The 14,960-nt window shown below is 42.1% G+C and overlaps 1 protein-coding gene across 3 annotated transcripts in view; it reads right to left on the reverse strand.

Annotated features, from left to right (window-relative positions):
- Positions 1–9,771, reverse strand: part of MSL2 (MSL complex subunit 2) — a 34,965-nt gene extending 25,194 nt beyond the window's left edge. Inside the window, exons 1-2 of one of the 3 annotated variants that reach the window (XM_038570958.1) lie at positions 9,078–9,267; positions 7,846–8,200 (exon numbers count right to left, since the gene is read on the reverse strand). In XM_038570958.1, the coding sequence (XP_038426886.1) occupies positions 7,846–7,987 (142 nt within the window). In that variant the 5' untranslated portion in view covers positions 7,988–8,200; positions 9,078–9,267. Of the gene's footprint in view, positions 1–7,845; positions 8,201–9,077; positions 9,268–9,535 lie in introns of those variants that run through there. The other 2 variants (XM_038570959.1, XM_038570960.1) reach the window with 2 other exon arrangements.
- Positions 9,772–14,960: the final 5,189 nt, after the last annotated feature.

The following is a 14,960-nucleotide window of genomic DNA, read 5'->3' on the forward strand; positions in this document are numbered from 1 at the left end:
AACCTGTAAAGAAAGATTAAAAATTTAAGATGTTCTAAAAAAATAAAAAATAAATAAAATTCAGTACATTTTATCAGGTATATGTGAAAGCAATGTGCTGAATGTGTTTGTAAATTTAAGAGTGGTACGTCAGGCTCCTGGTGCATGGAGCCTGCTTCTCCCTCTGCCTGTGTCTCTGCCTCTCTCTCTCTCTCTCTGTGTGACTATCATAAATAAATAAATAAATAAATAAATAAATAAATAAATAAATAAATAAATAAATAAATTTTAAAAAAATTTAAGAGTGGGAAATGCCTCATTTAATCTATTTGTGGTAAAATATGCCTAACCATAACAAAGTATAATACAGTATATTTCAGAGATTTAAAATGTTATAACCATAAGACAAAATTTTCCCTTCATATTATCTTAGGTTGTTTCCTTTCCACTTCCACCACTATTCAGGTTTCTTTCTAATATGGATATATCTGTTATACTTCCTAATTGAATTTCACCATATTTTAATAATCAATCCCACATTCTACCCCCAAAATAATCTTTCCTAAAACAGAAAACAGAATTTCAATCACAATCACTTTCTTACAATGCTGTTTCTCAAATGCTTACAACTCTGATTTGCAAACTCCCAGCCCCATATCAAGATGGGGGAATAAAATGCAGATGACAGGAACCTGCTCACAGATATTCCAATTCAGTCAGTCTGAGATGATAACTGGGAATTTGAATTTGAATGAGCCCTTTAGGTGATTTTGATTTAAATGTCCCACAGAGCATATTTCAGGAAAAGAAAAAAACACACACACACACAGTTCTACAGATAAATGTCAAATCACTTAGCCCAGCATCAAGGCTCACCACACAAGACTGAGACTCAACTTATAGAGTAAGGGATCTCCTATAAGCACTCTTCACAACACATAAACTTGGTTTTCTGCAGCCAACTGTTCTCTCCCTTCAACCTTGCTGAAAATGTCCACTATACCATTCTCCTTGGCCCATCTCAAGCCCCATAACTCCTAGATCTCACCAGACTGAAGCAATTTCTCCTAATTCTACAGTACTGCATTTTTTTTAAGATTTTATTTATTCATAGAGACACAGAGAGAGAGAGAGAGAGAGAGAGAGGCAGAGGGAGAAGCAGGCTCCATGCAGGAAGCCCGACGTGGGACTCGATCCTGGGTCTCCAGGATCACACACAAGCTGCAGGCGGCGCTAAACCGCTGCGCCACCAGGGCTGCCCTATAGTACTGTACTTCTTGTCTTGAACCATTACTATTTTTTTTTTAATTAGAGAGAGAAAGCGCGTTGGTGCGCGGGGAGAGGGGGGGAGGGGGGAGAGAGCGCGCAGAGCACGCGCGCGGGCGGGTGCGGGAGCTTGAGTGCACAGCAAGGGGTGGGGACGAGGATCCTCAAGCAGATTCCCCACAGAGCCCAATATGGTGCTCGATTCCAAGACTGTGAGATCATGACCTGAGCTGAAACCAAGAGTCAGACACATAAATTGAGCCACCCAGGTGCCCCCTGAACCATTATTTAAACTAGTATCATTAACTTTTCAGATGGTTATATCATAATGACAACTAACTGTGGATCAAACCTCTTTTCATCTCTTTCAGCATCTATAATAATATACTTTGGAAGCCCTCTCCCTAAGGCAATTTCACTTTGCATAAGCATACCTAACGAGGAATGAATAAATGAACTAATTTTTAGAATATTAAAAGGGAAAACTGTAGCAAGATTTTTATTAGGAAATCAGTTAAATAAATATATCTGGGATGAAAGTGTCATCTGCCAAAACAAATCACTAAATTACTAAATATTGTTCTTCCTTACCAGCTTACCAAATAAATGCTCCCTGAAGAATTCTTCCCAGAGAGAATAAATGAACTTAAGCCCCAAGAAAAAAACCGGTAAACCAAACTCTGCTTAATACCAATCAGGTTTGCTTAAACTTTGCTCTAAACAGCTATTCAAAAGCAAATTATATAGAGAGGAAAACTCATTTGTGGTTAATTTCTGAAACTCTTACACAAGCAATAAACTTACAAGTGTTCTATTACAATGCTTGAGATTTTCTAATACAGCACTTCCCAAATAATTGCTGATCTACTTATCTTTCTTCTCCAAACACTGAAGAACATATGGGTAATGACCATGTGTCTTATTCATCTTTCTAGTCTAGCACTTAGAACAAGTGATTAGTAAAGATGTAATGAGTAAGTTTGAGATGAAAAATGATAGAGATTCTCCAAAAATGGTAACACAAATGGCTAAGAAGCATATAAAGATAATCGACATCACTAATTAAAGAAATTGGAAAAAAAAAAAAAGAAATGCAAATCACAACCACAGACATCACCTCCTGCCCATTAGAATGGCTACTATTTTAAAAAGAAAGTGTTACCTAGGACCTGGAGAAATTAGAACTCTTGTTCTATTAGTGGGATTGTAAAATGGTGGATTGTAAAATACTAGAAAACAGTAAAGAGGTTCCTCAGAACAATTAAAAATTTCCATACCATACACAATTCAACAATCCCATTTCTGGGTATAGACCCAAAAGAACTGAAAGCAGGGTCTTTACAGTTATTTGCACATTCATGTTCACAGCAGCATAGTCACAAAAGTCAAAAGGTGGAAACAACCCAAAAGTCCATTAAATAATGAATGGATAAACGATACACACATACAATGTAATATTACTCAGCCATAAAAAAGAAAACCCTTACATATGCTAGAACATGGATTAACCTTCAGGACAGTATGCTAAATTAAATAAACCGAGGGATCCCTAGGTGGCTCAGAGGTTTGGCACCTGCCTTTGGCCCAGGGCATGATCCTGGGGTCCCGGGATCGAGTCCCATGTCGGGCTCCCTGCATGGAGCCTGCTTCTCCCTCTGCCTGTGTCTCTGCCTCTCCCTCTCTCTCTCTATGTCTATCATGAATGAATGAATAAAATCTTTAATAAATAAACAAATAAGCCAATCACAGAAAAACAAATGCTGTATGATTCCACTTATATGAAGTACCTAGAATAGTCAAATTCAGACAGAAAGTAGAATAGTGGTTATCAGAGGCTAACAGAGAAGGGTAGTTGGTTGATGGATACAGAGTTTCAGATTTGCAAGGTGAAAAAGTTCTGAAAATTGGTTTCATAATAATGTAAATATACTTAACATTACAGACTTGTACACTTTAAAGTGGTTAAGATGATGAATTTTATGTGTTTGCTGAAATGAAAAATTTTAATTACAGCGATTTTAAGTACAAATAAATTAGTTAAGTATCAATGAACACTTGGAAAAAATGTAAATATAAAACATTAATATAACATTTATGTACAATTATTCAAATGGCCTTTTAAGGGTGCCAGAGTGGCTCAGTCGGCTAAGTGTTTTTACCTTTTGGTTTAGGTCATGATTAGGGTCCAGGGATCCAGCCCCACGGCAGGCTCCCAGCTCAGTAAAGTCTGCTTCTCCCTCTGCCTCTGACCACCCATCCCACCCCCCCACCAGCTGCCCCTGCTCGCTCTCTTGCACAGTCTAATAAATAAAACCTTTTTTAAAAAGTTCAAATGGCCTTTTAATTTAGCTTCCATCTAAAAGTAGTTTAAAAAATAAAAGATAAGTAGTTTAAAATAAATCACTCCAAACTATATGTTCACATCTCACTGTAGAAGATTCTAATTATAAATTGTTTGCTCAAAAGTATTTCTCCTAAAAGAGATTCAGAATTCTATAAATGGAGAAGATTCTTGAGATCATATACTCTAATTCCAAGGTGGGTCCACAAACAATGGAAAACGAAAACTAATTTTTCACAGAGCTAAATCTATTTAATGTTAAGACATATGCTTTATTCTGAGAACACATTTATACTTTGAAACTTTCTAATACTAATTTCATCCATTCAACAAATATTTGAGCCAGTAACTCTCAAGTGAAAGGACATAATAGTGAATAAGAAAAGCAAAGCTCTCATCCTCAGGAAATTACCTCCTTTTTAGTGGAAAACAAGAATACCAACAGTAAAAAAAAGATGACAGGGTTTTGTTAAGTCCTTAATATTCAAAACAAAACCCTGATCAGTCTATGTAACCCTATGTCAGTGGGAAACATTAATCTGCATCCCTTCCCATTTTATAAGTGAGAAACTGGATGTCCAAAAGGTTTCACAACAATTCAATAAATCCAAAGTCAAAACTACCTGGTTTCTAATTCAAACATCAAGAAAATCCCCATGTGCCTAAGTAGAGATTCAAACATGATAGATTTATAGGACTCCAAATATCCCAAAGACTAATTTTTTTTCCACTTAAGTGTCCTTCCAGCTCTAACAGGATTTGACTCTATATACCAAACCTGTATCATTTGAGGACTTGTAAATTTAGTGAAAAACTTAAAATCCCTAGGGCAGAATTTATCAAATCTCATCACGCTAGCAAAAGAAATTCTATTTTCAGATAAATGATAACGCAAGTCCAACATTTAGAACAAGGGGAAAGAAAGGACACAAAAATAGTACCCACAGTAATACTGTTTTGGTCACTGTTCCTGTGACCTAGAAAGTACAGTAATTCTCTGGAGCACCACTGTCCCATTCACTAGAAATTTCAGACAGTTTAAATATACAAAGGAACTGAAAAATAAACAGTGATAATCAGCTAATTAACATTTCAAAGAACCATGATACAAAACCTGTAGTTCCAGTGAATAATCTAGGTTCGACAATAATTGACCTGACAGTACAGTCTCTTCCCTCACATCCTCCTTTCTCTACTTCTGTACAAAGGTGGGATATTAAGCATATACTAAGTGTCAGATACATTTTAATATGTGCCAGACAAGTCTATGCAACTTGATCTCATGAGTTCAACAGGTTTTCCCCCCACTTAAAAATAAACCCACATATAATGCAAATTTGAAGAAACAAACTTGAAAATATAGTTATCTCCTTTTGTAGGTAAAGGAAACTGAGCCAAAAAGTTAAAGCAACTTGGCAACACAGTAACTGGAAGAGCCAAGATTTGAATCTAACTGCAAAGTTTGTAGGAGTCTCCTTGAATACTTCCTCCCAGTCTGTCATAAATACCAACATGCAAGTGACTGAATAGGAGATAGTGGATGAGGCAAGAGGCACACAAAAATGTACCCCCAAAATAGTATTTTTCCCTAAGATATCAGAAGACTTAGATATAAAAGCTGCACCCAAAGAGCTGTAAGTGCCTATGACTGGAACAAAGGGTTACAGAGGTTCAAAGGACAAACGAAACTTTTTGCTGCAGTGAGCAAGGAAGAATTCACTGAGGGAGGAAATTGAGTTACACCATAAGAGAAAAAAAGTATTTTTAGACAGAAGAGACTTCAGAGAATTAAGGTGAGGAAAAGAGGAGACGTGGGGCATGTATGTTTGAAAAGGCAAAAACATCGACCCAGCTAAAGCACAAAATTACATAAGAGAGCAGTTAAATGTAAGGCTGAAAAGGTTAGGATTGGGTCAGACTTCGAAGGGACTGATGAAATAAACTCCCTATTTACAGCACCAAGATAGAATTAAACTTTACATATTTATTATCTTCATGAAGTAAGGTTGTACATGCTCTATTAACTTGAATGTATTCATGCTTTTCTGCTAAAAAAGAAAAAAAGTGTAGGCAACACCTGATACAAAGATTTGATTAAATGCTGGATCTGAATTCAAATTGCTAATTTTTTCCCCATCTCCTGATAACCAAGAGTATGTACGAAGAGATGGGGAGTCAGAGAGGGTAAGCCTGAACCTACATCCTGACATTTTATGCCAGCTACTCAATTTTAATTAGGGAAAAACTAAAACCCACAAATCTTTTCCATAGGATGGAGTAGCTTGAAGAAGAAGGAAAAATGGCAGAGCCTGTCAGAAAAATTCCCCTTGTGTTGCCAAGACTGGCTTAAAAAAAAAAAAAAAAGCTACAGTTAGACTTTTTTTTAAATGTAGCTTTAATTTCATTTTTTAGGGTCGCCTGGGTGGCTCAACCATTGAGCATCTGCCTTCGGCCTGGGGCAGGATCCTGGAGTCCTGGGATTGAGTCCCACATCGGGCTCCCTGCAAGGAGCCTGCCTCTCCCTCTGTCTCAAATAAATAAAATTTTTTTTAAATTTTTTTCATTTTTAAAATCTAGGTTAGAATTTGGGAAAATGTTCAATTAGACCATAACTATCCTGAACCCATTGACAAGAACTTAAAATTCCAAGCATCTACAAGATTCAAAACTACCATTTCACTCTTAGTTTAGTTCCATCCCCCTAGTAAAAAGGAAACCTACCAGGATCTTTGAGTGTTAACCTGGATAATGACATCACTCACTACTGCTGTTCCAGCAAGCTAGGATGGGATGCCCTACGCCCTCTTTCCCATATATCGCAAGAGTAGCAATCTCCCCAAAAGGAAGGTTTGTAGAAAATGAAGTTATAGCAGCTCTATCTCCTCGGTCCAAAACCATCAAAAGCTGTTAGAACATAAAAAGCAGCACCCCATAAAAACTGGAAGTGGGGTGGGGGAGTACCCTGAAACCAAGCAAATTCATATTTGTAAAATTTAAGGTGAAAGGAAACTTGGAATCTAGCCTAAAGCTCTCATTTCATATTAAGAAACTGAAGCCCAGGGCAGTGGTGATTTGCCCAGGGCAAATGCTTCCCTATAAAGGTGTTAAGTGTTTGTTACCAGTCACACTAGCACTTAATCACATTCTAACAGTTACTTAAATGTTTATGGGATTAAGTACCTGGTATGCAAAAAACACAATCTCCACCTCCTCTGCACCCCACTCCCCCACCCCCACCCCCGTCAGTGCCCTGCCCCAAAGCTGTATTCAGAAAATGATGCAAGATTCTCAAATGAATACCATATCCTGCTACAGCCACTACAGCCATAAAATTTCTTTTATCGAAGATAAGTCTGAAACGCCTGAATTTTTTAAGTTCTGACTAAACAAGTGGATCACAAGACCTCAAAATTTGGAGAATATGGAGTATACTACTGCTTTTTGACAGTTGCCATTTCCTTTGTACTCATGTCTACGTTTTTTGAAAAACTATTATTGGTGCAGTTAATTCAAACTAGCACTTTTGAGACACTTCGATTAGAGAATTTAGCATATCCTCACCTCTCAAAAATAACTTGAAAGTACCCTACCCTGCACAAAATATTCGGGGGCGGGGAGACAACCACCACCTAAAATAACAGTCTACCAGGCCACAACATATTAAAACCAGAAAATAAGAACAATCCTGTAAAAATCCCACCAACTAAAAAACAGTACCATCAGTCTTCCTGGGCTCACTGTTTACCGTCAAACTGTCAAAGCATTTGTTGAAGAACACGGAGAAAAGTTTTGCACCGAGTTCACAAGCTGTGGGTTCATCAGACTATACCACCACCCACACATAACACCAGTTTGGAGAAATGCAAACACGCCACATGTACATTTTTTAACCAGGCTTAACCACGTTTAACAACGTAAGTGTTGTCAGCTCTTGCAAAGGTTTGGGGGGAAAAAAAAAAAGGCAATATACAAGCATACTTCACCTCATTTATAAAACCATCAATAGGAACAGCAAGCAACTGACCCGAGGCGAACTAAACAGTTCTGAACGTTAAGGCCGCCGTACAAAACGGTTTTAGAAGGGCTGTCTTTCTGAAACGCTGGGCAAAAGTCCTTTGACGAGTTTCAAAACTAATGACCATATGCTAATGCACAAATAACAAAAGCTTAACACAAACTACCACGCCGCCAAACCATTCCTGTGACCAATGCCTAGTTTTAAAACAAGCATTGAAAGGGAACAATAAAAAGCGTCTCACCGCAAACACAGCAAGAGAGGGACTGTCGGAAGTAAGGCAAGAGCCTGTTAATCTCTGTAAACGCCTTGGGGTCTCCGGGGTCGTAGTTGAGCACTAGGCGGCTCGCAGAAATGTAGAGAGCAGTAGCATTCACGGGGTTCATTGCAGACACCTCGACACCGTTGGCTCCCGGTTGAAAAGAAATTCCGGATCCAACTTTGTAAGCAGCCAGGGAACAATGGCGAATTTGCAACAATTCGGAGGAAATCCGAGAAGAACCACTGGCCAAAGTAGTAACCAAAATCCGTGCAAGTTTGTGGAGCTGAAGCAATCCTCCCACACATGGGGCCTTTGCGCCCCTCCTCCGTCCCTGAGACTTGCAGACAAAAAAAAAAAAAAAAAAAAAGAGAGAGAGAGAGAGAGAGAGAAAGAGAAACCAGCGTTCGAGTTTGTCCCAGGCAGCCTCGGGGCGAAGAACGCGGCGGCTTCGGCGCTCGGGCCGGGGACTCGGCGCTCAGTCTAGCCCCGCGGCTCGGCAGGCGGCCTTCGCTGCATCTCCGGACGCGGAGGCACCTCCTCAGGGCGAGCTGGGCGGGCGCGGGAGCAGGCCCCGGCCCGGTCCGAGGGGCGGGCACGCTTCTCACGGGCTGCAGGGCCCTTACTCCATCACAGCGCCCGGCGCAGAGGTAGCGGCGACGACGAGGAGGGCAGCTCGGGCGTCGGCTTCCTCAATCTAGTGCACCAAGCCGCGGCGGCGGCGAACGTTGCAGTTGCGGCTAGCGGAGGCCGCCGCCGCTCCCTCCATATCGGACGCGGGACCCGGACTGCGCCTGGCTCTCCGCCCCGGCGGTTACAAGCCCGCTGCTCCCTGAGGTGGCGAAACGGGCAGGAGAGTCCCCCACCCGATAGGGGAGGGCCGGGGAGGAAGTGCGCGGGCCGGCGGCGGCGGCGGCGGCGGCGGCGGCGGGAGGGGGCGGGGAGCAGGCCCGGCCGGGCCGCGGCGGCGCCCCTCGCTCCTCAGTCGCTCACTCCGAGGTCACCAGGCGCAAGCGCCGCCCCCTCACTGCCCGGCCATCTTCTCCGCGCCGCACACACAGAGACTTCCTCCGCCAAGCACGACGGCCGCCGCCGCCCACGGCTCCCGCCCGGCCGCAGCGGAGGCGAGCGCTCGCACGGCCAGGCCCCGCCGCCGCCCAGAGCACACAGCAAGGCCCCGTCGCAGGCCCCTCCCCCCCGTGCCTCGCCGCCCTCACCCGGACTCCACGCGCCTCTCTAACTCGGTAGGGCCCGGGCTGCTGCGGCCTTAACGAATCCCGCGGACTGTCCGGCGCCTCAGGCCCTGCCGGCGACGACGACCGTTACCCCAACGGGCAAAGCCACTGTCATCGCCGAGCCTCCCCCGCCGCCGTCGTCGCTAGCGCCCGCACGCATGCGCAGAGCACACTCTCACCCCTCCCCCCGCCCTTTCCTTTCCCTTCGCTTCCCTTTTCCCCTGCTTCTCCTCTAAGAGCCCCCTCCACGCCCTCCCGGAGCTACCGGCTCGCTCCGCGCATGCGCATTCCACGATCCAGCTCCGCCGCCTTTCGCCCTTACGCGTGCGCCTTGACCGCCCACCCAGAAAACCGGATAAACACAGCAGCCCGCTCACGCCGGCCCCTCCCTGCTGCCTACCCTCCCTGGCCTCACTGCGCATGCCTGGCCCTCCACTTACGGCTCTTAGAACAGAGCATGCTCCCTGCAAGCTGCCTGTTCTCTCTGCCCCTCCCCCATGCGCTCTCGAATTGCCTCCTAGGCGTGTGGGCTGTGGTGAAACGTTCGTTAGTTGACCCATCCTTCCACGCCGTGGGCTTTAAGCCGCTCGCACTACACGGCTTCCTCGGTCCCCGCCCACGCTGAGGCCCGGCGGGGTCGCGCCATGTGGCGCTCCGCCCTGGCGGCCTCTCCTCGCCCCGACTGACCGCTGCGGGAGGAGATAGCCCCGCACTGCCGCAAGCCCCGCCCTCGCGGCCTTTCTCCTGGAACGGAGCTCTCCAAGCACGGGAAGGGCGCTGCCGCGGCCTGCTCGCACTCGCGGAGCCCGGAAGGCCGGCTGCGGTCGGCGTGGCCGCGCGCCCGGCCCGCGTGCGGGCGACGTTCGCTCGGTTAGGGTCGCGGCCGGCGCCGGCGGCAGCCTGGGCTCCCTGAGGCCCCGGCCGGCCGTCGGGAGGCGCTGGGGCCCCGACCCGCCTCCCCCGTCCGGCCCATCACAGCCGGGCTCTTCCGCGGCCTTCCGGGGCCGCCGACCGGGACCTCGCCTACCTCGTGCTTGGAGCACTGGCCCAATTTTTTAACAAGCATTTCGCCTCCTGTGTTTGCAGGAGACCATGGGAAAGTGAGATGTAAATGGACAAAAGCCTCACTTAACGTATGATTTCCCCTTGTCTCTGAAAGTACAGAACTTTTTTGAGTAGCACAAATAGAAACAGCATTAGGAACCATCTTTGTCTCTGAATACACCAAAGCTCTTCAGCATCGTGTTGTTTTTGTTTTTGTTTTTTTTCTCGAAATAAATGATCTACACATGTTTGCAAAATGAAATTTATGACACGTATATCTTTTGGGGCACAAATACAGTTGGTTTTAGGGACTTAGACAACAAGGGAACCCAGTAACTTCTGATATATAATTTCTAGTGCCATTTGATGACAGGTTTATTTTCTTTACAAGGGCTATTATCAGCACTTAGGTATTAAGCAATAAGAATCCAACTTCCTAATTTTTTCAGACAGCAAAGCAGAAATTAGAGAAAGCTGTGCAAAGTATTTCGCCCTCTTGTATCTGGAAAATGACACGTATTCTCAAATTATAGAACCCCCATCTTCCTTAGGTCGTTTGTTCGATAAGTGATATTTCTTGAGCTCACCTTCAAATAAAAGTTATATTATACAGTTCTGTTTTTATTCCAGACTCTTAAGTTCTCCTTCCACAAACCACAGGTTTTTTTCCTCCAGGAAAGCAACAAACACAGAAGAGTAAAATAATCTGTTTTCCATTCAGGCAACATAAATTAGCAGTCACCCTAGGCAAGTGATTACTTTCAGGGCCTTAACCTTGCTGATTTTCTCATAACCGGATTTTTTCTTAATCACTTGAGATGTGTACAACCTAAATCAAGACTAATTTTATTGATGGTCTGTGTGAGAGAAAGAGACTTAAACCAGTTTTTTTTTAGCCTCAGAAATTGCTTGCAACTGATAAGTTTATGGCATTTAGAAGCAAAGCATCTCCACATTGAAGTATATTGACTGTAATAACTATTTGGTTGCTGGAGGCTTGCCTCAAAAGAAATGAACTGTTTATGGAAAATAAAGTGCTTAGATCAAATATTGAGGAGAAATATATAACTCAAATCTCAAGCTATCAACTTTATGCAATTTTTTCATAATTTATGTTCAATTATTATTTGGAAGTAAAAGGGTTAGGGTTGTCAGATCTAACAAAAATACAAGATGCCAGTTAAAAATTTTTAATGAGCTTTTTATTTGAGAACAGTTTTGAATTCTTGGAATTATTGCACAAATAGTACAGATAGTCTTATATTTTCCATTTCCCCTATTATTAACATCTTACATTACTGTAGTAGGTTTGTTACAATTAATTAACCAATAGTAATACAATATTATTAAGTAAAATCCATGTTTTATTTAGATTTCTTCATTTTTTCCCTAACGTCCCTTTACTGATCCAGGATCCCATCCAGGAGATCACATTACATTTAGTCATGTCTCCTCAGGCTCCTCTCAGTGCCCAGTTAAATTTTCATTTCAGACAAACAACAAACACTTGTTTCCTCTTTATTGTCTATATTTCCTTCCCATTTTGAGTTAAAGCTCCCCTTTTCTGTCTTCCCAGATTGGCAACTGCTTGCTTCTTTCATTGCACTTATGAAACTACGTGGCAGTTGTTGATGTAGCCCTGCCTTCTCCCTGTCACGCTACAACTGCTAGAAGGTCAGAGTTTCTCCCTCTTTGACTTTTATCACCATTGTCTAGCATAAGGCTTGACATATAATGAGTAGTTAGTAATTATTAAAACAACGATGAATTGTTAGAAATGCAATAATATAAGAAAAATCCCCAGTACAGTGTATGGTACAAAAACAAGCATGGACAAGGGTTTGTTTTTCCTTAGGGAGAGACACAAAATGTCTTAAAATTTTAAAGACAGTTCTTAGCTTGATCAATGTCAATTCTAAGATCCTTAATAAAACTGTATGGATTGATTTTTAAACCCTCAGAATAATCTATCAACAAGTATTTGTTGATTATACTCAAGCACTTTGGGAAAAATGAAGAAAATGCGTAAGTAGTTGTTGTAGTTATACTTTCAGAGAACAAAGATCAGACTGGCAGTAAGTGAGAGGGACTTTCTGAGTGGTTAGGCCCTTTATAAAATTATGAAATAATTGTTCGCCTCCCTTTCCTCACCTCTTTCACCATTCTTTCTCTGCTCCCCCGACCCCCCCACTTTTTCTTTCTCCACCAAAAACTATCCAGAGGTAATGTTCCCTCTCCCAACTTCCCAGGTTACATTCTCCCTGACAGCCTAGATCTCCATTCCACTGCCTTCAACGTTATTCTCATCTGTTACATACAGACTGAATGTTTGTGCCCTCACCTGCTCCCCAAATTCATGGACTGAAATCCCAACCCCTACATGATGGTATCAGAAGGTAAAGCCTTTGGGAGATAATTAGGTCATGAGAATAGAGCCCTCATTAATGGGATTAGTGCCCTTACAAAAGAGACTCCAGAGAGCTCCCTCACTCTCTCTGCTATGTGAGGATACAATGGGAAATCAGCCTCATCTTCAACCCAAAAGAGAACCCTCACCAAGTGACCATGCTGGCACCCTGATCTCACATTTCTAACATCCAGAAATAATTGTTAGCTGTTTAAGCCACCCAGTTTATAGTATTGTGTTACAGCAGACTAAGCTAAAACACCATCCCTACCAAATTTTAACAAGCGTTTACTGTCACTGTGGAAAGAAGTCAATCTGATTAACCTTTATCTATGGGAGAGTGATAATAATTTAATCTAAAGCAACAACAAATCAGAGACTGGCCAGAGCAAATGTGTTTTTACTGGGAGCAATAAACCAGGTGAAATTAAACAGGGCCTAATCCAAACCAATTCCCATTCTTCCCTGACTGCTGCTCCCTGTTACCAAAACTTATCTTCCATTTTCTGCTCCTTAGCTGTGGTCATACCTCTCCCTTCTTAGAGCCCCTCAGAAGCGCTTCTCTTTGCATACCAATCCCTGATGATATTTTTTTGGTTACTTTTTTTAAATCAGTAGATCTATCCAATGGTATCATCCAAAAACATTAATTTAGTAAATGTAGCACCCATTTATTTTATATCTCAAATATTAAATTGCCTTCAGCTTCTTTATCCCTACCTCTAGCCTAAACAAAGCAGTTTGCTTTATTGATCATCTGTCTAGTACAGTGCCAGACACATACTAAGGTACTCACTAAATGTTACTGTTTTTATTCCCTAACACACTTTCAACTCTATTCAAATGCCTATTAAATTTGTTCATTCATTTATGCAACCAACATTTATTGTCAGTTATATGCTAGGCATTCAGAATACAAAAATGAATAATTCAACAGTTTCCAGCCCTCAAAGAGTTCACAGTCTAGTTGAAATGGCAGCTATGTACATAGCTAATTTATAATTCAGAGTGGTAAGGATTTAAGGGATGCACTCGATGTAAATCCAAAATGTCTTAGCGGATATTTCTGCAACATTATGGGTTAAACAAGCTTGTGTGGACTTTCCTGGGAAAATAACTGCAATTATTCATAGCATTGTGTCTAAGGGAAAATGTGTTCTGCATTCCAAACAGTCAATTTAAAATTGAATTTTTGGAACACAGCCCATTCGTCCCTGGGGGCTGTCTATTTCTCCATTATCTAAGATCCCTATCTGTCTTAGGACAATGTATATCTTTTTACAACTCCCACCTGTTCCATATGGCCTGTGGTGCTAACTGAGGGTTGCTAGTCACCAACTTACTTTCCAGGGCTCAGTGCTACACAACTGAGATAGTCCTCCAGTCAAGCAGGTTGAGTCAAGCAGGTAGGACTAAAGGAACCTCAATCCTGAATTTGTTCAACACTTTACTATTACTTTACTTTATTTTACTGGTAGAAAAAGGAAAAGTCCTTCAAGTGAGTGGTGAGACATTGCAGGAATAATATCAAAAAGGGATTGCAGAGGGAAAAAAAGGGATTGCAGGAACAATGTCAAAAGGGGTAGAATAGGACCCCTAAAAATATCTAAATGTACACTCCTGGACAATAAAGATTTTTAAAATGATCTTTATGACTCACAGGCAATCTAGAGACTAGGAATGAAGATTTCTAATGTGATGTTGAGAAAACTAGACTTTATGAGGCAATTATCTTTCTTGTTATTCTTGAACTTTGGGAGGTAGCATGGGGTAGTGGAATGAGCATGAACAAAGCTTTATTCCAATATATACTGTGTAGATTTGGGAAAAAAACATTCATGTTCTCTGAGCTTTAGTTTTCTCATTTATAAAATGGAGATAATAATACTTTCCTTGAAGAATTACCCCGGGGAATCATATCTTCATCAAATGTGCTTCTAAAAGAGGCATTATGGGTATACAGGTGAAAAAGACAGCTCAGTTCCAGTCTACAGGTTAAGTCAGAAATGAATATACAGTTACAATGCAACGAGACAGTATTTCAATATGGTCCTATATAAACATGAGAAGGGACACCTAATCAGACATGGAAGCCCAGGAGAATATGAAGGAAGAGATATATACAATGGGACCTGAAGGACCAATGGGAGAAACAGAAGAAGGTTAGGAAGAGTTTCTAAACAAAAGGAAGAGCATATAAAAAGGCCTAGAGGAAGAAGTTTGCATGTTTGGGAAACTTCATGTAGTTGAGTAGCAAACACAGTAAAGATAGTACAGGAGGAAAAGTGTTGAAAAATGAGGTTGGAATAACAGAGACCGGATTACAAAGAACTTTGTGGACATTATAAGGGTCATCCTGAGGTTAATGGGGCATCATAAAAAAATTGACTTGGTGTTCAGGGGCAAGATAAGAA

The sequence above is a fragment of the Canis lupus genome, chromosome 23 (genome assembly GCF_011100685.1).
Source record: "Canis lupus familiaris isolate Mischka breed German Shepherd chromosome 23, alternate assembly UU_Cfam_GSD_1.0, whole genome shotgun sequence".
NCBI classification, from domain to species: domain Eukaryota; kingdom Metazoa; phylum Chordata; class Mammalia; order Carnivora; family Canidae; genus Canis; species Canis lupus.